The sequence below is a fragment of the Bos javanicus genome, chromosome 14 (genome assembly GCF_032452875.1).
Source record: "Bos javanicus breed banteng chromosome 14, ARS-OSU_banteng_1.0, whole genome shotgun sequence".
Classification (NCBI taxonomy): Eukaryota; Metazoa; Chordata; class Mammalia; order Artiodactyla; family Bovidae; genus Bos; species Bos javanicus.
Genome location: NC_083881.1, coordinates 31,342,072 through 31,365,015, shown reverse-complemented (window position 1 = coordinate 31,365,015; position 22,944 = coordinate 31,342,072). Strand labels below are relative to the sequence as shown.

The 22,944-nt window shown below is 39.5% G+C and overlaps 1 protein-coding gene and 1 pseudogene across 4 annotated transcripts; both read left to right on the top strand.

Annotated features, from left to right (window-relative positions):
* The first annotated feature begins 709 nt into the window (after positions 1-709).
* Positions 710-22,278, top strand: COPS5 (COP9 signalosome subunit 5). 4 transcript variants are annotated; one of them, XM_061438916.1, is made up of 8 exons: positions 710-795; positions 5,690-5,924; positions 6,836-6,964; positions 7,601-7,666; positions 8,453-8,538; positions 12,964-13,075; positions 19,947-20,095; positions 22,037-22,278. In XM_061438916.1, the coding sequence occupies exons 2-8, from the start codon at positions 5,739-5,741 to the stop codon at positions 22,119-22,121; spliced, it is 813 nt and encodes a 270-aa protein (XP_061294900.1). In that variant the 5' UTR covers positions 710-795; positions 5,690-5,738; the 3' UTR covers positions 22,122-22,278. The 4 variants fall into 4 exon arrangements, with proteins under 4 accessions (XP_061294900.1, XP_061294898.1, XP_061294896.1 ...); XM_061438914.1 differs by lacking the exon at positions 710-795 and adding an exon at positions 2,598-2,719; XM_061438912.1 differs by lacking the exon at positions 710-795 and adding an exon at positions 2,878-3,179.
* Positions 22,279-22,466: 188 nt separating this feature from the next.
* Positions 22,467-22,575, top strand: LOC133260839 (5S ribosomal RNA; annotated as a pseudogene).
* The last annotated feature ends 369 nt before the right edge of the window (positions 22,576-22,944 follow it).

Below are 22,944 nucleotides of genomic sequence, written 5' to 3'. Positions count from 1 at the left end.
CCGCCCCGGAGGCCGCATGGACGCCCGGCGGTTCGCAGGGCTCACCCGAATCTGGGCTCGGACTCCGCCTGAGACTGTTGAACTGCCGGAGCCACTTTCCGAGGCTAAACTGATTCTGCCCACTTCAAACCTTCCAAGCCCTAGCTGGCCTCTGTTCAGAGCCTGGGGGAGGTGGGTGGGGGGAGCCTGGAGGGGACAGACAGGGGAAAAGGTAGAGAAAAACTGTTGGCACACCTCTCCGGGCACTATTGCTCCCTCAGGAGTCTGGTCAACGTTTTGTCCTAGACTTTATTACTAATTTCAAAATACTCAGTTCACCCGAATACTTAGTGGCCATATATCACCACTAGAAAAGAGATCTCTCTCTAGCTTCCCAGGCCAGTGCAGCTAAGGCTCCTTTATCTCAAGTCACCTTGTATGAGGGTTTGAAAGATAATGTCAAAACCGCAGGTGGGGCTGTGGATTCCGTAATTCCTATATGTTTGTCTTAACTAAATGTCACACACCTTTCTAGGAGTGGAGGATACAACCCAGAGCAGAGTGCACCCGCTTACAGTGAAAAGGAAAACTTCCAAGTAAACAAACATATTATTTCAATGTGTAACAGCTACAGAAGCACCTACAGACATTTAGATTCGTCGTGGAAGGAAGATGACTGGAGAGAGAAAGAAGTTGAGAATGATTGCATGGTAGAGATCTTTGAGCTCTCTTTTTAAATATTAATATGAGCTCCCAGTCAGAAAAGTAAAGGGAAAGCACTCCAGGCAACGCTGACCACTTATGCAAACTTTCAAGGTAACTAAAAGTTGAAGTTGCGGAGGTGAAACTACCCCCCGCCCTCCCTCTTTATTTTTCCCAGTAATATAAACACTGAGCATCTATGGTAGGTATTAGGGATAAAACAAGGAATAGAGACCCGGTCCCTGTGTTTTGGAACTTAGAATCTAGTGTGGAATGGGGAATAGGAGAAGAAAGAAGGATACCTAAAAACAAGCAAATAAATGAAATAATTAAACACTGTATTAACTCTTCAGATCAGATCAGATCAGTCGCTCAGTCGTGTCCGACTCTTCGCGACCCCCTGAATGCAGCACGCCAGGCCTCCCTATCCATCACCAACTCCCGGAGTTCACTCAGACTCACATCCATCTAGTCAGTGATGCCATCCAGCCATCTCATCTTCTGTCGTCCCCTTCTCTTCCTGTCCCCAATCCCTTCCAGCATCAGAGTCTTTTCCAATGAGTCAACTCTTGGCATGAGGTGGCCAAAATACTGGAGTTTCAACTTTAGCATCACTCCTTCTAAAGAAATCCCAGGGCTGATCTCCTTCAGAATGGACTGGTTGGATCTCCTTGCAGTCCAAGGGACTTTCAAGTCTTCTCCAACACCACAGTTCAAAAGCATCAATTCTTCGGCGCTCAGCCTTCTTCACAGTCCAACTCTCACATCCATACATGACCACAGGAAAAACCATAGCCTTGACTAAACGGACCTTTGTTGGCAAAGTAATGTCTCTGCTTTTGAATATGCTATCTAGGTTGGTCATAACTTTCCTTCCGAGGAGTAAGCGTCTTTTAATTTCATGGCTGCAGTCACCATCTGTAGTGATTTTGGAGCCCAGAAAAATAAAGTCTGACACTGTTTCCACTGTTTCCCCATCTATTTCCCATGAAGTGGTGGGTGACAACATATTCCCCCTAGATTAATTCGGTTTAGGGGACAGAAGTGGTTCCACAGTGGAATGTATAAGATTAAACTGTAAACTGTTTCAAGAAGTGGGTACTGGACACTTAGCAAAACACTAATAGCTCGTATAGATGTTATTTTTACAAACGCGCCAAAAGGCACGATCATAGCCATCCACAAGTTTCCATGGCCACCTTGAGACGCTAGAGAACGCCCCTCTAGGAAAGTTTTGCGCCAAACCACTACAAGTCAAAGGGCTTTACGCATGTGCAATGATTCATCTGGAAGTAAACTAGGATGCCATGTTATCATTCTCTCAAAAGCGGCATTCGGAACTACTTCTATGTCTACTTTTCCATAGACATCTTTTTTTTTTTTTTTGGCTTTCAACAATCTTAAGAGTACCTGCTGCTGCTGCTGCTGCCACCAAGTCGCTTCAGTCGTGTCCGACTCTGTGCGACCCCAGAGACGGCAGCCCACCGGGCTCCCCCGTCCCTGGGATTCTCCAGGCAAGAACACTGGAGTGGGTTGCCATTTCCTTCTCCAATGCATGAAGTGAAAGTGTAGTCGCTCAGTCGTGTCCGAGTCCTAACGACCCCATGGACTGCAGCCTACCAGGCTCCTCTGTACATGGGATTTGCCAGGCAAGAGTACTGGAGTGGGTTGCCATTGCTTACACCCACGTAAAAACAGTTCTTTGCCCCATTGCAGCTTCTTGGTGGCTCAGACGGTAAAGCGTCTGCCTACAATGAGGGAGACCCGGGTTCAATCCCTGGGTCGGGAAGATCCTCTGGAGAAGGAAATGGCAACCCACTCCAGTACTCTTGCCGGGAAAATCCCATGGACGGAGGAGCCTGATAGGCTAGTCTATGGGGTCGCAAAGAGTCGGACACGACTGAGCGACATCTCTCACTCCCATTTTTAATATGGCGGAAGCCGAACCTGCGCAGAACGAACAAGGAAGGCCAATTCCAGTTTCTGGCATAACGTTACATGCCCTTCTTCCGGTACAGAAGGCTATACCATTCCCTAGGTAACTACTGTTTTCGTCCTATTTCACACATATAATTTTCCAAGATAGTAAGTTCTCTTTTCAGTAATGAGACGACTCCTCTGCCTCTTAACTATTGTGTAACTGCTGTGTATATAGCCGCGTCCCCCAAGGACCCCCGCCATCCCGCGGATGGTCCGTACCAACTTCACCTCCGGTGCTGGGTGTCATGGCTGCCCCGAGAGCCTAGTGTGAGTTTGCACCTGCGGTGGGGTGGGTCCGGAGCCCACGCCCGAAAACCTAGCGAGATAAAGTTGCGTCTCGATTGCGGAGGCGACAGCTTATCAGATTCCTCGGCGATGGCAGCTTCCGGGAGTGGCATGGCCCAGAAAACGTGGGAGCTAGCCAACAACATGCAGGAAGCCCAGAGTGTCGATGAAATCTACAAATACGACAAGAAACAGCAGCAAGAAATCCTGGCGGCGAAGCCCTGGACTAAGGAGTGAGGAGGTCCCTGGCGAAACGCAGGGGAGGGAGGGGTGGCGGGACTTTTAAGAGACCCAGGGGCAGTGAGAGTTGGGGATAGAGAGCTTGTCTTTCCCTCTGCAGCAAGGAGGAAAAGGAATCGTCTAAGAAATTTTATTTTACCTTTTTATCCCCGCAAATAAAGCGTAAGACCCTCCACTGGGGCTTGCTTGATTCCCCCTTTCTGTCTCGTTTGCCTTGGGAGAATGGAAGAGGAAAACGACAAGCGGTAGTTTGGGCTTTCACTTCTCAGCCCCCGTATTGTTAGAGATACTCCACACTCTGCCTTGAACCTTGTGTCGATATACACTTTGTTGGGATCTTCAGCTGATTTCAGACTGGGACTACAGCTATCTTCAGATATTGAGTCAATCCAATGGTCTCTAAAATAATTATGCGCCAGCTTTTTTTAGTCTGTAATCTTTTATATCTATAATTGCTTCTTTTTTGCTGGTAATTATTTCAGAAACAACAAAGAGGCTCTACTCAGTCTCCCACAATGTTTACTCCACCATTTTTTTACAGAAGCTGTAAATTTTATCAATAGAACTTAAGGTTTTTTGCCCCTTAGCAAAACTCATGTGTCCCTCGGAGTGATGACAGGTCAAGATTTCTTTGCAGCGGTATTTATCCTTTCCTGACAGCAGATATTGCATGGAAAGAGTAAAAAGGTCAGTCTCTCTAATGGATAGACAGGAAAGCGGTGGTCAACAACAAAAACCATTTCATCTGTCTCACAGGTTTTTCCAAGGCAAGCTTTACCTGTGGGAATTCAGATTCAGCAGTGTTTACTGAGTACTTAACTACAGGCTGAGTTTTGAGCTGGGAATTTGCATATGTCACTTAATCTTTATGACAACGAAGTATTTTTATTCCTTTTCTGCATATATGAAAACAAGCAAATATAGTAAATAACTTAGTTCATAATTACAAAGAGGCAATGAATTCTTAAGTGAACAACAGTTAAGACCGAAAATCAAATCTCACAAGTATAACTAATTAGTTGAAATTTACTTATCTTTTTTATCTGTAAAAGAGAAAAAAGACCTATCTGTTGGTGATGTTATAAAGATTAGATCAGGGCATGTATAAAAAAGGGTCTAGAATGTATGTAATAGAAGCACAATAATGGACTTTTTTTGCCAGTAGATAGAGGAGTGAAGATTTTAATTCATGTCTTGACTTCCAAGGTCAGGTCTCTATATTTTTCATCTGTGACTGAAATCTGTGGGCAGACATTTTAAAAAGACTTCTCAAAGACACTGACACTCTTTACAGACTGGTTATTTTGCCTGGTTGTCTGCTATTTCTATAGCAGGCTGCATACTTAGATTGATATAGCCTATTGAATATTTTAAATTATCAGCCTCACTGTGTCATTGTATCTCCAGTTACAGTCATCCTTGCTGTCTTTGGCTACATCAATGAGACTGAAGTGGAATTTTATTCAACAGTAGTTTAGTCACATACACAGATGACAAACTGAAACACTGATCACAGTAGGACTAAAGCTTTTAAGGCTACATTTTACATTTTTAGACTGATACCACAAAGAGAAGCTACAACCCTCAACACATTGTACTCTCAGAGTACTATAAAAGATAGGTTAATAATGCAGCTAGCACTTAAAAGGGAGAAGGCAATGGCACCCCACTCCAGTACTGTTGTCCGGAGGAGCCTGCAATCCATGGGGTCGCTAAGAGTCAGACATGACTGAGTGACTTCACTTTCACTTTGCACTTTCATGCATTGGAGAAAGAAATGGCAACCCACTCCAGTGTTCTTGCCAGGAGAATCCCATGGACGGAGGAGCCTGGTAGGCTGCAGTCCATGGGTTCGCACAGAGTCGGACACGACTGAAGCGACTTGGCAGGCAGCAGCACTTAAAAAGTTTTGTATGTGTCAGGCACTAAGCCATGCACTTTACGTACATTATTTTATTCATTTCCTCCAAACAACAACTCTATGAACAGGCACAGACATTAAGTGGTTGTCTCAAGGTTACAGCCAGGATATGGCAGTAAAAGGCTTCAAACCTAGGTAGATGGATGTCAGAGCCTACATTCTTAACTGTTAGGCCTGGAAGGTTAAGTGGGAGAATAATGAGGCAAAACGGACCAACCAGGGTCAGAAACCTAGATTTGGTGATTCCAAAATTAATGGAGAAAAAGTCTATTGAAATGGTCGTGTAATTCCCTTCTGTCTACTCAAATAGCATATTTTAAAATTATTTCATACTTTTCCCTTCCCCCAATGGGAAGTAATTTGCAGGATTATGTTTATCATTTCCATCCCCCTTCAGGAACTCTGTCCTTTTCTACTTTGTTTTTCTTTCCCTCATTCTATGTATATATATGCTTTCTCCCCATTTCTTCAGTGTAAATTGCTTCAATACTTATTTGTTAATCTCCACAAAAACTGTACAAAAACTGTCTTACAATTGTACTTATATAAGAAAGTTAATTACACCATGCCTTTGTTTTGTAGTCACCATTACTTTAAGTACTGCAAAATCTCAGCATTGGCTCTACTGAAAATGGTGATGCATGCCAGATCAGGAGGCAACCTGGAAGTGATGGGCTTGATGCTGGGCAAGGTGGACGGTGAGACCATGATCATTATGGACAGCTTTGCTTTGCCAGTAGAGGGCACTGAAACGCGAGTGAACGCTCAGGCTGCTGCATATGAGTACATGGCTGCATACATAGAAAATGCTAAACAGGTAAAAATGCTGTTCCCTAAAATTTGGTTACTGCAAGTTAAGAGTCTCATAGTTTTGAGTTTCTAAACTTAAAACTATCCTCCTACATTAGAGTTTATATTTTAAGTTATTCTTAACTATATGTAACATATATGAGATAAGCATGGATTTTTTAAAAATTCTCAAGAGAGTAGATCTTAAAAGTTCTCATCACAAGGAAAAAAAAATTGTAACTGCATGTGGTGTTGGATGTTAACTGTACTTACTGTGATCATTTCACAGTATATACATATATTGAATCATCATGTTGTACATCTGAACGAATGTCTATATATATTATACATATATAAACTATATCTGAGTTTTTAAAAGAAATTATAATTCTCATATTCATTATGTGTGTTTAAAACCAAAAAATTGTAAACAACCTAAATGTAACTGGATATCAAGCTGATTAAATAAATTATATCCCACACAATGAACTGCCAGCCAGCCTTTAAAAGGTAGCTATCTATATGTTTATTTATGTGAAACAAATCCAAGAATATTTTGTTGAGTGAAAAAGCAAAGTGTAGAATACTATTGGTGGTATGCCATTGTGTGTTTTTATTAATCTACATATATGCAAAGAATATATTCTATATGCAGAGAGTAACTCTGGAAGATAGGTGTGTAAACCTATGACAGTAACATCTGGGCTGAGAAACTAGTTGAGGGGAAGGAGGTGGAAGGAGACTGAATGACCTTATTGTACATGTATCTTATTAATTTTGTGCCTTGAGCATGTGTTATCTAAAAAAAGTTTTTTTAAGCACCATATGCTATAATTATTCTGCATACTGTTATTTAACTGTAGGGCTGTCTAGACAAATCACAAGCATCTCTAAGATTAAACAAGAACCTCAAGCTCCTTTGCTCTCTTCATTTGTTAGGTTGGCCGCCTTGAAAATGCAATTGGCTGGTATCATAGCCACCCTGGCTATGGCTGCTGGCTTTCTGGAATTGATGTTAGTACTCAGATGCTCAATCAGCAGTTCCAGGAACCATTTGTAGCAGTGGTAGTAAGTATTTTTACAACCAGTTGTAATTAATTTTCATGAAGATTTACTAAAGCAGGTATACAGGGAAATAAAAACAGTATGGTAAAGAGCAAGGGTCTGGTGCCAGCCTAGGTTTGAGTCTAAATTCCACTTCTTTGTAGCTGGGACTCTGAACAAGTTATGTAACTTCTATGCATCTTTCCCCACCCTCTGTTAGATGAGAATGTACACAGCACCTGTGTCTCAGTTCCCTGCACACAGTGGGCATTTGGTCGATGTTGAGTGAACTGATTGAAGCAGGAAATTGCTAGAACAGCTCTTGCTATGCTTAAAGTATTTTAGATGTAATTCAGGTTACTCTAAGGAAGGTAGAAATTGTTCATCTGTTTAAAAAGACTTCTGGAAGAGATGAGCAAATCTGTAATTAATACTCTTAAATAGTATAATAACTAGATCTAATCTCTAAATAAATGATGAGATTTCCATATTTAACCATTCTGTTGAACTTCTGTGATTTTCCAATTTGGTTATTTTTTTCCCTATTGGTTATTTTTAATTTTGTGTGTGTGCCTATAATGTTATATGTACATATGTATTTCTAGGCTTATAATGTTTAAACAAATAAGTCAGCAGATATTAAATATATCTTTCTTGTAGATTGACCCAACAAGAACAATATCTGCAGGGAAAGTGAATCTTGGAGCCTTCAGGACATATCCAAAGGTAATTTGAAAAATTCCTAGTTCTTATAGTTTTTCAATTTTTAAATATTTGGTTTATTTTTAAAGATGTGTTATAGTTAGTATCTCATTTTGTCCTAAAACAGTTTAATGGTATTTACAAAATAGAAGCCCAACTACCACAAATTGTCTTTAGCAAAAAAGTAATACATTTGTGCTGCATGTTGTTAATTCTACTAGAAAAGCAGTTCTTTTGTTAATAAGGATTTGTGCGTCATGGCCACCTTCTATCTACTGCAAATCTGAAATAGATATGAGCACAAGTGAATATCACCTAAGGACAAGAAAAATTAATCTATAAGCCAAATCTAGCCTTCAGCCACCGAATGGGGTTGAGGAAGAGTATAAGCAACAATGGAGAAGGCAATGGCACCCCACTCCAGTACTCCTGCCTGGAAATCCCATGGATGCAGGAGCCTGGTGGGCTGCAGTCCATGGGGTCGCTAAGAGTCGGACACGACTGAGCGACTTCACTTTCACTTTTCACTTTCATGCACTGGAGAAAGAAATGGCAACCCAATCTTGTGTTCTTGCCTGGAGAATCCCAGGGATGGGGGAGCCTGGTGGGCTGCCGTCTGTGGGGTCACACAGTCGGACACGACTGAAGTGACTTAGCAGCAGCATAAGCAATATACTTTTTTTTTAATTAGGTGTTTATGTTCAGTAATTGGCTCCCCCAAATGAATGTTTCTGTAAACAGAAAGTCACATAGAAAACATGTTTTTCCTCTGCTGTGTTTAAGTCTTCTATTTTCTTCATTTTTGTTTAGGGCTACAAGCCTCCGGATGAAGGACCTTCTGAGTACCAGACCATCCCACTTAATAAAATAGAAGACTTTGGTGTACACTGCAAACAGTAAGTCATTTAAAAATGTATCTGATGCCAGAATCATCATAAGAAACCTCAAAGATCGTCCAGACCAAGCCCCTAATTTTATAGATGAGAAAAAAATTCAGGTGAAATGCATTTCATAATACCTTTTAAAATAATAGTAAGAATATATAAATTTAGGATAATGTTTGAATCTTTATTAACAATTGTTTTAATCTAACATGTTATTTGCCTTTCACCCATCTATATACGTTTTATCAATGTATAAGATACTTGGCCTGTTGATGAAAGTAAAAGTTGAAGGAAGCTGTATGCAGAGCCAGCCTGACGCTAGCAATTTCTACAGCCCTCAATGTACCCAGTTTCCACATAGCAAAAGTTATCCCTAAACATTTTTACTCCAAGAGTTAAAGAAGTCATACTAAAAACTACTTAATTGTATACTCCTTTAAAACAGTGACTTTCATGCTATGTGAATTACATCTCAATTTTTTAAATCGGTAAACCAGTGAAGACAATTTTCTCCACCTTCTAAATACATCACCTCTCTTACTATCACCTTGACCCAGGCCACAGCCATCTGGAACTTAAATCAGAGCACTAGCCTTCTAGCTAGTCTTCTTGCTTCTGCACTTCACCCCACCCCTTAAAGGGCTTTTGTCAGCCAAACAGATTCTGTTAAAATATAAGTCTGATCATGTTCGTCCTTCTCAGAGTGATTTCCTGTCTCATTAAGAATAAGATCTATAGTGCTTACCATGGACCACCCAACCCTATGTAGACTGGCCCCTACAATCGTTCTGAGCCCATCTCAGGGACTCTACTTCTTGTCACTCAGCCTTTGCTCTGTCTGTTCTAGCCATAGTGGCCTCATGGTTTATCAGATGTACTAGGCTGGCTCCTGCCTTAGGGCCTTTGCACTTGCTAATCCTTCTGCCTGGAACATTCTTCATTATTTCCATGTGATTCACTATTTCAGTCAACGAGTGTCTGTTTAAGGGTCACCTTTACAGAGAATGTTCCTTGATCACCCTATTTCAATTAGCACTTTCTAGTCACTGTTACCTTGCCCTGCTTCATTTTTCTTCTTAGCACTTGTGACCATCTGATATGTTTTTGCTTCCTTTATTGACCTCATTAGAATGTGAACTTCATGAGAGAGAAATCAATTCACTGCTATATCCTAACAATTAAAATAGGGCATGGCACATAGAAGTGTGGGCACCCCCCTAAAAAAAAAAGTTTTGCCTGATTACTACTGTCCCTTTCTCCACATCTCCTATCCTAACTTCAAGGAATACTTTACTACTCATGTGCTACTACTGCTCTTATTTTTCTGTTTAGAATTCCTAGAAAATACCAGAATTTCTAGAATTTAATTTTTAAATATGTCTGATCCTTGGCATACTTCTGGAAAAAAAGATTTTTATTTTATTTTCATTTATAAACCAATGAGAGGTTTGTAATTAAATCTCTTAATTTGCTCTACTGAAAAGAATTTAAGCCATTCCTATTTGAGAGAATTGCTCCTAAGCATGAAAACACCTTTGCTGTAATACTTTCACTTTCAGAGTTAACAATTTTTTTCATTTATATTGAGTTGCAGTTTCTTTAACCTACTCTGCTTCTCTCATCACCAGCAGCAGCTTTTGAAACAAAGACCATGAGGCATACTGTGCTTCCTATACCCAAACAAACCTGCATTTCCTGTTTTTTTCTGAGAAATGAGCCTCTCTGAGAGGAGTTGCTGCTTTCTAACTACCTGCATTGCTAGAGCCTAGAATTTTGAACCTGGAATAAGTAGGATGTTCAAAGATACTCTCTTACTTAGGACCAGTTCCTAAATAAAGAGTAAACTTTTTTTAATAGGGCAAATAAGTTGCTTATTTTTATTTCAAATCAATGAATCATAGTGCCAAGTTAAGAGCAGACTCATAGATCATTTCCTAAATCATTTGACAATGAGCTGTAATTTGTAGTTTACACTGATCTTTTTTCTTTCCTATTTTAAATTCTAGATCATAATCCAAAATTTGTTTTCAACATAGAATCTAATACAGATATTAAATATATTTAACTTTGAAGAGCCTTAGTAAAAATAGGACACAACAGATTTTTAAAATTAGCTTGTATGTTATCAATGTTATACAAGCTCATAGTTTAAAGAGTCACTGGTTCTATGAAAATACCATTCCCTTTCCCCCACCCCCAGAGGGAATCACTTCAACTATTATAGCTATACTCCGTTTAAGTATTTACCCCATTAACTTCAAACAGCATGCTGATAGTGCTACTTCTTGATTTTCAGTTCTAGGCAGTATCTATTATTGACTTCCTGTACAGAAGATGAGGATTTAGCTCCACGAGTAATTTTGAATATTCTTCTTGCTTTCAACTCTGCTACTGAGATTTGCAGCTAATATTAGACCAAAAAATTTCATTGCATCAGCCTACGGAATTAAGACAGTAATAACATTAAGGTGATCCACAAATTTTAAAACATAAAAGTCTATTCTAGACCCTCCAGTTTGAGCTCCCTTATTTTCCATCCTTTATAATCTACATCTTTTGCTCTACTCATCCTCTCTTTCCCCTAAAGTATCAGAGGTACAACCTGTCATTTCTAAAACTGACCTTTCCACCTGAGCCCCTGCCTCCTCTCCCCATACCTAACTGCCTCAACTCCCAGGGCTTCACTTCTTAAACAAGGTCTTAAATGTCTACACTCTGGATATAACAATAAATTAGACCAAGAGGTTTTGATAACAGACATAATATCATATACTTTTGCTGCCACTTTCTGTGGTGTTGAACAAGTCTCTACTCTAGAGTTGTTTCTTCTGCCTAGAATGGGAATAATAAATCTTTCCTTTTGTGGTTGTAGGGAAGATTAAATGAGTATATATAAAGCGCCAGGACATAATAAGTGGCTCAAGAAATACACTGTTTCCACGTCCCACTTCCACATTTCACTATAGCTTTTCATCTACACATACGCAGGGATATCTTATTTATAAAGCCCTTACTTAGAATTGTCTTTAAATTCTTACTCTTTTTAATCTTTTCATCTACACATATGCAGGGATATCTTATTTATAAAGCCCTTACTTAGAATTGTCTTTAAATTCTTACTCTTTTTAAATTTCTTCACTCCTGAATTGAAAGAACACACATTTCTGTTCGTCCCTGTGCCTTTATCTTCGACAGCACTAACCTGAGAGTGAGGCCTTTTTCTCCTGACATCTGCTTCACTGCAGTGGCATCCTTCGCGGTCTCCCTGCTTCCCATTTCTCCTCTGACACATCTTACCACAGCCGGCCTTCTCAAACACTGATATAAACGGCTGTATCACTGATCTGCTCAGACACCTTCCATGAGTCCCAAGTACCTAGAAGATAATTTCTTAGCCTTATATGTAATGTCTTCTGCTAGCTAGACCCCAACATAGCTTCCTAGATTTCCCTTACAAAATCCTTCTGCTCCCTCTAAACTTACCAGGCAGACTGATTAACTTCTTGTTCCTTTCATGACTTTCCTTTTTGTGAGTTAGGGCTCTCTGCCTAATGCTTCCTCCTTGCTCTTAACATAGCCACACTATAGACTCATGTTAGGGTTACTCGAAATCCTGCCTTTTCCCTGGAGCTTCTCAGGCTGTTCTGTCTATACTAAGAATACTCATTATTGTTAACATTTAATTGGCAGATGATTCATTTTAAATATGCACTATAGCATCACTTACTATTATTCAATATATATCATTGTATTTGTAACTTTCCATGGATTCATCCCACGTGTCCCATGAAAATGGTAAGCTCCTTAAGGTGAAGAAGTCCCTTCTGTTTCTTTGTAACATAGTGACATAGTTAAATATTTCTTTCTTTAAAAAAAAAAGTTTTTCAGACATTTAACCAAATTTCCCTTGATTATAAATTAGGCACCTTTAGAAGCAGCAGCAATTCTTTTAAAATATGCTTTAATGACCAACCTTAAAGTTTTGCTTTTCCAAAAAGCAGTTGTTCCTAATTAGGGGATTAGAAAGGAGGAATCGAGAATCCACGTGTCATTTTTAGTATTTTTAAAAGCCTAACAAAAGTAATAGCTAACCTTGGAGAGGGGAAGTTCATTACCGTTGGCTGAAATTTATGAAGTCAGTGGCATGGGTAAAACATGTCATTCAGAAATTTTGATTAGTTATTAATAATTTTTTGAGAATTTCCGGGCTTTACAGAGGGGAGAAATATAACTAGAGAATATTCGCTTAACTGAATTGCAACCACCCCTCTGAAGAGTAAGAAAACCAGTTACTGTTATTTACCTGTTATTCTGTTGGAAAAAATTAAAGCATGACTATTTGGATATAAAATGTAATTAACTTAAATTTGGCCATAACCTTTATGTGATGTGGTTGAATGTGTTTTACTTACTAGATTTGTGGTTTTGTTTCATTAGATACTATGCCTTAGAAGTCTCATATTTCAAATCCTCTTTGGATCGGAAATTGCTTGAGCTTTTGTGGAATAAATACTGGGTGAATACGCTGAGTTCCTCTAGCTTGCTTACGGTAAGTACTATGCTTGCGAGGAATGTGTCTGAATTTTATCAATCTATATAAGTTGTTTAATGTCTGAAAGTCTTTTTTATGGAAAGACTGACTTTGCCAAGATGGTGGGCTTGGGAGCAGATTCTGTATGACCAGAGGCCAAGCTAGGATCTGTATTGTGTACTATTGAGACCAGATGAGGATGAGATCTACCTCTGACTGAGTTAGAGAAAAATGCCAATAGTGTTCTTTGTTGTGTGTCTCAGGTAGCACTCTAGTTACAAGTGACAGGAGACCCAACCAACCTGGCTAAAACAAAAAAGAGAATCATGTAAGCTGCAAAGTCCAGGAATACCAGGAGGAGGGCTGACTTCAGGCACAGCCTGAGTTTGCATTCAGACAATATTATGAGGTCTTGGTCTTCCTTTCTCAGCTTTGATTTCAGGTCAGTTGGTTTCAGTTTCAGACTTCATGTGAAATCAAGATGGCAGTATTAGCTTAGACCTCCCAATTCCACATTCAAAAGAAAAGATCAAGATACACAACACACACATACACAGACACATACACACCACTCAACATGTTCCCCGGCAAAGCCTCACTGTGTGTCTGAGTTTGTAGGTCACATGCCTAACCTTAAACCTGCTCTGGGCCAAAGGAATGAACACCATGAGTAGTTGAGCCAAGGCAGTCCGTCACTGCTTCACTTCTGGGCTGGAGTAGAAGAAACTCTCCAGAGCACTTGGACTAAGAATGTCCCCCAAAGAAATCAGAATATCACTACCTTATAGCAAGCAGATGCTGCTACCACCAAAAAAAAATGAAAAAGTCAATATTTTCCAATATATCATTAAAATCTAATACCTAGAAGAAGACAGAAACTTCTGTCTAGATCTTAGTTAAGGAACAGTTTTATCTTTTTTTTTTTTAAAGTAAGCCACTTCATATAGTACAGTATAGCATAGTGGTTAGAACCACTAAATTTGGACTAAGATAAACTCAGTTCACAAAGAAGTCTGCCATTTTACTAGCTGTGTGTGACCTTCACAGCATTATTTAATGTGTCTGAGGCTTTCTTGGGCCCGAAGATGATAATACCCACATTGTTAAGTACACTGAGAATTATATGAAATATATATAGTAATTAGCAAAGTACTAGGCATATAATAAGGCAATGGCACCCTACTCCAGTACTCTTGCCTGGAAAATCCCATGGGCAGAGCAGCCTGGTAGGCTGCAGTCCATGGGGTCGTGAAGAGTCGGACACGACTGAGCGACTTCACTATCACTTTTCACTTTCATGCATTGGAGAAGGAAATGGCAACCCACTCCAGTGTTCTTGCCTGGAGAATCCCGGGGACAGGGGAGCCTGGTGGGCTGCCATCTATGGGGTCGCACAGAGTCAGACACGACTGAAGCGACTTGGCAGAAGCAGCAGCAGCAGGCATATAATAAAGCCTCAATAAATTATTTTTTGCTCATTTGATTCATTGCACTCATGGATAAAAACCTCACTTGAGCATATTTACTATGATTTTTTTTCTTATTTCTTATCCTCAACAGTCAGAAATAGTAAATTAGAAAGAGGGAGAGTGATCATAATAGCAAACATTTATTAAATGTTTTCTGTCTATCTAGCACTGCTAAATGCCTCATGTGTCATGTTTCCTTAGAGGCAAGTATGCTGATAGCAGCCAGAAGTGACACATGATGGCATGGGCAGGAAGCAGTAAGACTGGAGCTATCTGAACCTTTGTACAAAAGCAGCCAGCTCTGCTTACTCAGCCTGTGGCTGTCCCTGTATTCCAGCACTGTATATACTGAGGACATTAATAATCAAGAAAAGGTTAAATTATATTTCCTCCTTTTTTGTGTGTAGTTTAATACCTAGTACATTACAGCATTCTAAGAAAAAAATATATAAATAAATGTATGTCATCTCTTTCCCTTTACAGCTAAAGCATGTAATCTAAAAGCTACCAGAAAAAAGTTTTTTTTATTTATATTAGTTTTCTCTGTTTGAAATGTAATTGGTTTCTTTTTTCATTTTCATAGTATAACTGTTTCTGCCATCCCACATTTTTATATCTGCAGCTAAATCTTCTAGGTGTGAAGTGATCTACAAACATTAGAGTTTTCTCCAAATCTGTTGGGGAAGGATGTATTGGTGACCTAAACCATTTTGAAAAAGTGAATATAATTTCATGTTTAAAAAATTATGTTTGTAAAATCACTGGAAAGCTGGTAGCATTTTAAAGGGCTTTTTATAGTAACTATGATGACAGCAAATGTTTTTAAAATGTCTTGTGACTGAACTGTACTGCCTTTACAGTATCTTACAGACTGAATAAATAGAATAACATAAAGATATTCCAGTAGAAACTTTTAAAAAATATTACACTTAAGTACACTTAAGTGTACATATGTGATTATTAAACTTTTGGTTTTAAAAATATATGAAGTATCAGCAGTATATAGAATATTTCAGTTTACCAAATGTGGGTGTGAATGTGCTGACTGTTTGTGACCCTGTGGACTGCATATAGCCCACCAGGCTCCTCTGTCCATGGGATTCTCCAGGCAAGAATACTGGAGTGGGTTGCCATGCCCTCCTCCAGGGGATCTTCCCAACCCAGGGATCAAACCCGTGTTTCTTCAGATCAGATCACATCAGTCGCTCAGTCGTGTCCGGCTCTTTGCGACCCCATGAATCGCAGCACGCCAGGCTTCCCTGTCCATCACCAACTCCCGGAGTTCATTCAGACTCACGTCCATCGAGTCTGTGATGCCATCCAGCCATCTCATCCTCTGTCGTCCCCTTCTTCTCCTGCCCCCAATCCCTCCCAGCACCAGAGTCTTTTCCAATGAGTCAACTCTTCGCATGAGGTGGCCGAAGGACTGGAGTTTCAGCTTTAGCATCACTCCTTCCAAAGAAATCCCAGGGCTGATCTCCTTCAGAATGGACTGGTTGGATCTCCTTGCAGTCCAAGGGACTCTCAAGAGTCTTCTCCAACACCACAGTTCAAAAGCATCAATTCTTCGGCGCTCAGCCTTCTTCACAGTCCAACTCTCACATCCACACGTGACCACAGGAAAAACCATAGCCTTGACTAGACGAACTTTTGTTGGCAAAGTAATGTCTCTGCTTTTCAATATGCTATCAAGGTTGGTCATAACTTTTCTTCCAAGGAGTAAGCGTCTTTTAAATTCATGGCTGCAGTCACCATCTGCAGTGACTTTGGAGCCCAAAAAATAAAGTATGACACTGTTTCTACTGTTTCCCCATCTATTTGCCATGAAGTGGTGGGACGGGATGCCATGATCTTCGTTTTCTGAATGTTGAGCTTTAAGCCAACTTTTTCACTCTTCACTTTCATCAAGAGGCTTTTGAGTTCCTCTTCACTTTCTGCCATAAGGGTGGTGTCATCTGCATATCTGAGGTTATTGATATTTCTCCCAGCAATCTTGATTCCAGCTTGTGTTTCTTCCAGCCCAGCGTTTCTCATGATGTACTCTGCATATAAGTTAAATAAACAGGGTGACAATATACAGCCTTGATGAACTCCTTTTCCTATTTGGAACCAGTCTGTTGTTCCATGTCCAGTTCTAACTGTTGCTTCCTGACCTGCATACAGATTTCTCAGGAGGCAGATCAGGTGGTCTGGTATTTCCATCTCTTTCAGAATTTTCCACAGTTTATTGTGATCCACACAGTCAAAGGCTTTGGCATAGTCAATAAAGCAGAAATAAGATGTTTTTCTGGAACTCCCTTGCTTTTTCTATGATCCAGCAGATGTTGGCAATTTGATCTCTGGTTCCTCTGCTTTTTCTAAAACCAGCTTGAACATCAGGAAGTTCACGGTTCACATATTGCTGAAGCCTGGCTTGGAGAATTTTGAGCATTACTTTACTAGAGTGAAACTGTGCGGTAGTTTGAGCATTCTTTGGCATTGCCTTTCTTTGGGATTGGAATGAAAACTGACCTTTTCCAGTCCTGTGGCCACTGCTGAGTTTCCCAAACTTGCTGGCATAATGAGTGCAGCACTTTCACAGCATCATCTTTCAGGATTTGGAATAGCTCAACTGGAATTCCATCACCTCCACTAGCTTTGTTCGTAGTGATGCTTTCTAAGGCCCACTTGACTTCACATTCCAGGATGTCTGGCTCTAGGTCAGTGATCACACCATCGTGATTATCTGGGTCATGAAGATCTTTTTTGTACAGTTCTTCTGTGTATTCTTGCCATCTCTTCTTAATATCTTCTGCTTCTGTTAGGTCCATACCATTTCTGTCCTTTATCGAGGCTGTCTTTGCATGAAATGTTCCCTTGGTATCTCTGATTTTCTTGAAGAGATCCCTAGTCTTTCCCATTCTGTTGTTTTCCTCTATTTCTTTGCATTGATTGCTGAAGAAGGCTTTCTTATCTCTTCTTGCTATTCTTTGGAACTCTGCATTCAGATGTTTATATCTTTCCTTTTCTCCTTTGCTTTTCGCTTCTCTTCTTTTCACAGCTATTTGTAAGGCCTCCCCAGACAGCCATTTTGCTTTTTTTGCATTTCTTTTCCATGGGAATGGTCTTGATCCCTGTCTCCTGTACAATGTCACGAACCTCATTCCATATTCATCAGGCATATCTATCAGATCTAGGCCCTTAAATCTATTTCTCACTTCCACTGTATAATCATAAGGGATTTGATTTAGGTCATATCTGAATGGTCTAGTGGTTTTCCCTACTTTCTTCAATTTAAGTCTGACTTTGGCAATAAGGAGTTCATGGTCTGAGCCACAGTCAGCTCCTGGTCTTGTTTTTGCTGACTGTATAGAGCTTCTCCATCTTTGGCCGCAAAGAATATAATCAATCTGATTTCAGTGTTGACCATCTAGTGATGTCCATGTGTAGAGTCTTCTCTTGTGTTGTTGGAAGAGGGTGTTTGTTATGACCAGTGCATTTTCTTGGCAAAACTCTATTAGTCTTTGCCCTGCTTCATTTCGTATTCCAAGGCCAAATTGCCTGTTAGTCCAGGTGTTTCTTGACTTCCTACTTTTGCATTCCAGTCCCCTATAATGAAAAGGACATCTTTTTTGGGTGTTAGTTCTAAAAGGTCTTGTAGGTCTTCATAGATCTGTTCAACTTCAGCTTCTTCAGCGTTACTGGTTGAGGCATAGACTTGGATTACTGTGATATTGAATGGTTTGCCTTGAAAACGAACAGAGATCATTCTGTCGTTTTTGAGATTGCATCCAAATACTGCATTTCGGACTCTTTTGTTGACCATGATGGCCACTCCATTTCTTCTGCGGGATTCTTGCCCGCAGTAGTAGATATAATGGTCATCTGAGTTAAATTCATCCTTTCCAGTCCATTTTAGTTCGCTGATTCCTAGAATGTTGACATTCACTCTTGCCATCTCTTGTTTGACCACTTCCAATTTGCCTTGATTCATGGACCCAACATTCCAGGTTCCTATGCAATATTGCTCTTTACAGCATCAGACCTTGCTTCTATCACCAGTCACATCCACAGCTGGGTACTGTTTTTGCTTTGGCTCCATCCCTTCATTCTTTCTGGAGTTATTTCTCCACTGATCTCCAGTAGCATATTGGGCACCTACTAACCTGGGGAGTTTCTCTTTCAGTATCCTATCATTTTGCCTTTTCATACCGTTCATGGGGTTCTCAAGGCAAGAATACTGAAGTGGTTTGCCATTCCCTTCTCCAGTGGACCACATTCTGTCAAATCTCTCCACCATGACCCGCCCGTCTTGGGTTGCCCCACAGGCATGGCTTAGTTTCATTGAGTTTAGACAAGGCTGTGGTCCTAGTGTGATTAGATTGACTAGTTTTCTGTGAGTATGGTTTCAGTGTGTTTGCCCTCGGATGCCCTCTTGCAACACCTACCATCTTACTTGGGTTTCTCTTACCTTGGGCGTGGGATATCTCTTCACGGCTGCTCCAGCAAAGCGCAGCCATTGCTCCTTACCTTGGACGAGGGGTATCTCCTCACCACCGCCCTTCCTGACCTTCAATGTGGGATAGCTCCTCTAGGCCCTCCTGCGCCCGTGCAGCCACGGCTCCTTGGACGTGTTTCTTAAGTCTCCTATATTGGCAGGCGGGTTCTTTACCAGTAGCACCTCCTGGGAAGCTCATGTGAGTATATAGCAATACTCTTTAAAAAAAATTGTGTTTATAGCTAGGTGGAGGGGATGGTAGGTATTTTCTTTTATATATATTTATTTATTTATATATGTATATATACACACACACTGCTCTACATTTTTCAGATTTTCTGTATAACTATTAATTTTGTAATTAGAAAAGCTAAAACACAAATGTAATTTTTTAAATGTGTTATAAGTACTAATTCTGGAAGTTCAACATGAAAAAGTAACAAAATTAGCTAACAATTGTTAAGCTTTTGCTAGGTGTCATCAACAGTTCTACAAGCTTTGTATACATCACTCACAATAGCTTTAAGGTAGAAATTATCACCCTCCTCCCCCATTTTCACAGGAAGTCTGAAAGGCATAGAAAAGTAAAGGACCTCTCCCAAGGCCTCCCAGCTAATCTGCAGGAGGACCACAATCTGGACTCAAATCTGTGTACTTCAAAGCCTCTCATAGTAACAAATTATTAGATTTAAGCAGTCGAAAAAGACAATTCCAAATTTAATCTTTAAACTATAAAAGGGTAAAATTTCTATATTCAACTGCTTGAGCTTTGGAATCAGTTTTTGCAAGTATAATTTGACTTATTTCACTGACTATCCACTTAGATTTCATAGTAGAATTATTTGTAAATGAAATACTATATATGGAAGAAAATTTACGTATGTATATTTTTTTATGTGATACACTAGTATTGTATACTGATACAATATCATTTTCCCCATAGAATGCAGACTATACCACCGGGCAGGTCTTCGATTTGTCTGAAAAATTAGAACAGTCAGAAGCCCAGCTGGGACGAGGAAGTTTCATGTTGGGTTTAGAAACACATGATCGAAAGTCAGAAGACAAACTTGCCAAAGCTACACGAGACAGGTGAGAGCAAATCTATTCCTACCCCCAACTTTTTTTTTTCTCAAGATTTGTAAATAACAGGATTCAAATTCCTTACAGTTCAACCTATAACTTACAGTGGTACCTAAATGTTAACCTTTAAGGTTGTCAGATGCAGGTTTTAACTTTGAAAATTTAGGCGACAGGTAAGATAGGTAAGAATATTTGGAGAAGGAAATGGCAACCCACTCCAGTACTCTTGCCTGGAAAATCCCATGGATGGAGAAACCTGGTGGGCTGCAGTCCATGGGGTCGCTAAGAGTTGGACACGACTGAGCGACTTCACTTTCACTTCTCACTTTCATGCATTGGAGAAGGAAATGGCAACCCACTCCAGTGTTCTTGCCTGGAGAATCCCAGGGATGGGGGAGCCTGGTGGGCTACCATCTATGGGGTCGCACAGAGTCGGACACGACTAAAGCGACTTAGCAGCAGCAGCAGGTAAGAATATTAAAGGCTTCTGGGTCTAGGTGATGTTGTGAAAAACTCCCTTTCACCTTTTCTAGCTTCAGCCATAAAGTATAAGAAAGAAAACCAGTCCATTGCTGGGTCTTTAAACAAAAACCAAAACAAAACTTTGCAAAAAGATGTCCTAATCTATTCTAATATAATCCTTTTGTGAAGGATTAAATTAGGATTTCTTAAGTTTATCAAATTTCAAATTTTTATAAAGTTTTAAGCCCTAAATATCAGAAAAATGATTGTTATCTCTCAATTTATTTTTCTGAAATAATCCTTTATATAGTAATTTAGTATCTCAAATCTCAGTAAAGAATTTATTAAGAACAAACTTGATATAACATATGAAATAATTACATGATCCTTCAGATACATACAGAATTGGGAAGTAATATAATATTCACTTTCACAAAAATTTGAATTTTAATATGACAGGGATAGAGAGGAAAGGAAGACTGTGTTGACATCTATATAAATCACTATCTTGGTATCCATTTTGAGAAGAACTAAATTAGTTGATAGGAAAGAAAAGAGAGAGAGAAGGCCGAAATGTGTTGGAATAGAAGCTATCTTGGGTTAGAATGACCTCATTTATTTCTTCTCTGTGAGTAATAAAAGGTATAAAGATAGCAGCCTGGATAAAAATCACATTTTTCTTTGACATTAGGGCTTACTTTTGATACTTGCTCTGAATATGTCATTTTGCTCATCTATCTTTATATGTGTCTGATTTATAGTTTTATCTGCATTTACATCTCAATTTCTTAAGAAGCAAAAATGTGACTGTGGGAATGTAACTGTATAGGAAGAAAAGTAGGAAGGAGAAGAGTAATGGTACAATAGTAGAGAATTTTCCTTTGGGCGTAATTTTACAAGAATTGCATCTTTTCTGAATATTGGTGGGTTTTTTTTTTTTATCAGTTCTAAAATCTAAGTCCTTCATCCACTAATCTGACTTTACCTTTGCGTTGTTTGAAGGATGTCTCTGATTTTTCAGGAGAAAAAAGCATAAGGTTCATTAAAATCATTTTTAAAAACAATTCCAACTAATGAACAACAAGGAAAAGCAGATTTTAGTGTAATATTGGAATCAATCTATATTTCTGAATTATAAATACCTTTAGTTACCTTCTAAAATAGAACTTTTCCAAAACCTTTTCACAAATAATAAAATAACTTTTGAATTTTATCAGATATTTACATTGTCATTCTTTTGGGAAAATTTAGTAAGTAGGAAATAATCAAAATACATGCAGAAGGCTAAAAATCACTATGGTATACTATAGAGAGTAAACTGTAGATTGGTATGGTATACAGTATGTTTTGCAGAGTATGAATAGAACCAGAATCATTACTAGGGGTGCAAGGATGGAATTGGGGGGGTGGGGGAGGGGGCATGGAAGTTACACGTTTGAAACACTTCTCAGTTCTTGTGACATTATGTGATCTGTTTTTTCTTTCTAGCTGTAAAACTACCATAGAAGCTATCCATGGATTGATGTCTCAGGTTATTAAGGATAAACTGTTTAATCAAATTAACATCTCTTAAACAAGCACCAAGTAGTACTTTTGCCTGAAAGCCAGTATGAGGAAAAATACTCAAGTAACACTTTAAAACCAGTTACCAAAAATCTGATTAGATGAATAAGGTGCTCTGAAGGTGTCCTGGATATTAACATCCTATAATAAAATTCTTTAAAATGAAATTGTTCTTTTGTTGTTTTGTGGGAGGGGTTACATTCTTTTTCTAGTATCAATGTTTTAAAATATGAGGGAAAGAAATATTAGAACTTTTCTGTTTTAAAAGAGTCTTGCCTGTTTAAATTAGTCAAAGGATTTCAGCATTTCACTTGCTGTACTATCAGAGCCAGTTCAGTTTGCCTAAGCCTTCTTTATCTACGGCCATACCACCCAGAACGCACCTGATCTCCGAAGCTAAGCAGGGTTGGGCCTGGTTAGTACATGGATGGGAGTCTGCCTGGGAATACGGGGTGCTGTAGGCTATTTGGGGGGCTTCCCAGGTGGTGCTAGTGGTAAAGAACCAGCCTCCCAATGCAGGAGATGTAAGAGACACAGGTTTAGTCCCCAGGTCAGGAAGGTCCCCTGTAGGAGGGCATGGCAACCCACTCCAGTATTCTTGCTAGAGAATCCTATGGACTGAGGAGCCTGATGGGCTACGCTTCATGGGGTAGCAGAGAGTCAGACACGACTGAAGTGACTTAGCATGCATGCATGCAAACCTTCTTTTGATCTATTAGTAAAAGTACAATTTAATATAACATTTTTATGTTCCAATAAAACATTAACCAAGTCACACCATAAATTATTTTCCTGAAAGTCAAATAAGTCATTTGAGACAGAGTCTAGCACAG

Coding starts and splice junctions, on each gene's coding strand:
- COPS5 (XM_061438912.1), top strand. CDS start 3,037: ATGGCAGCTTCCGGGAGTGGCATGGCCCAGAAAACGTGGGAGCTAGCC. Junction 6,965..7,600: donor AACCATTTGTAGCAGTGGTA/GTAAGTATTTTT, acceptor TCTTTCTTGTAG/ATTGACCCAACAAGAACAAT. Junction 13,076..19,946: donor GTTCCTCTAGCTTGCTTACG/GTAAGTACTATG, acceptor TTTTCCCCATAG/AATGCAGACTATACCACCGG.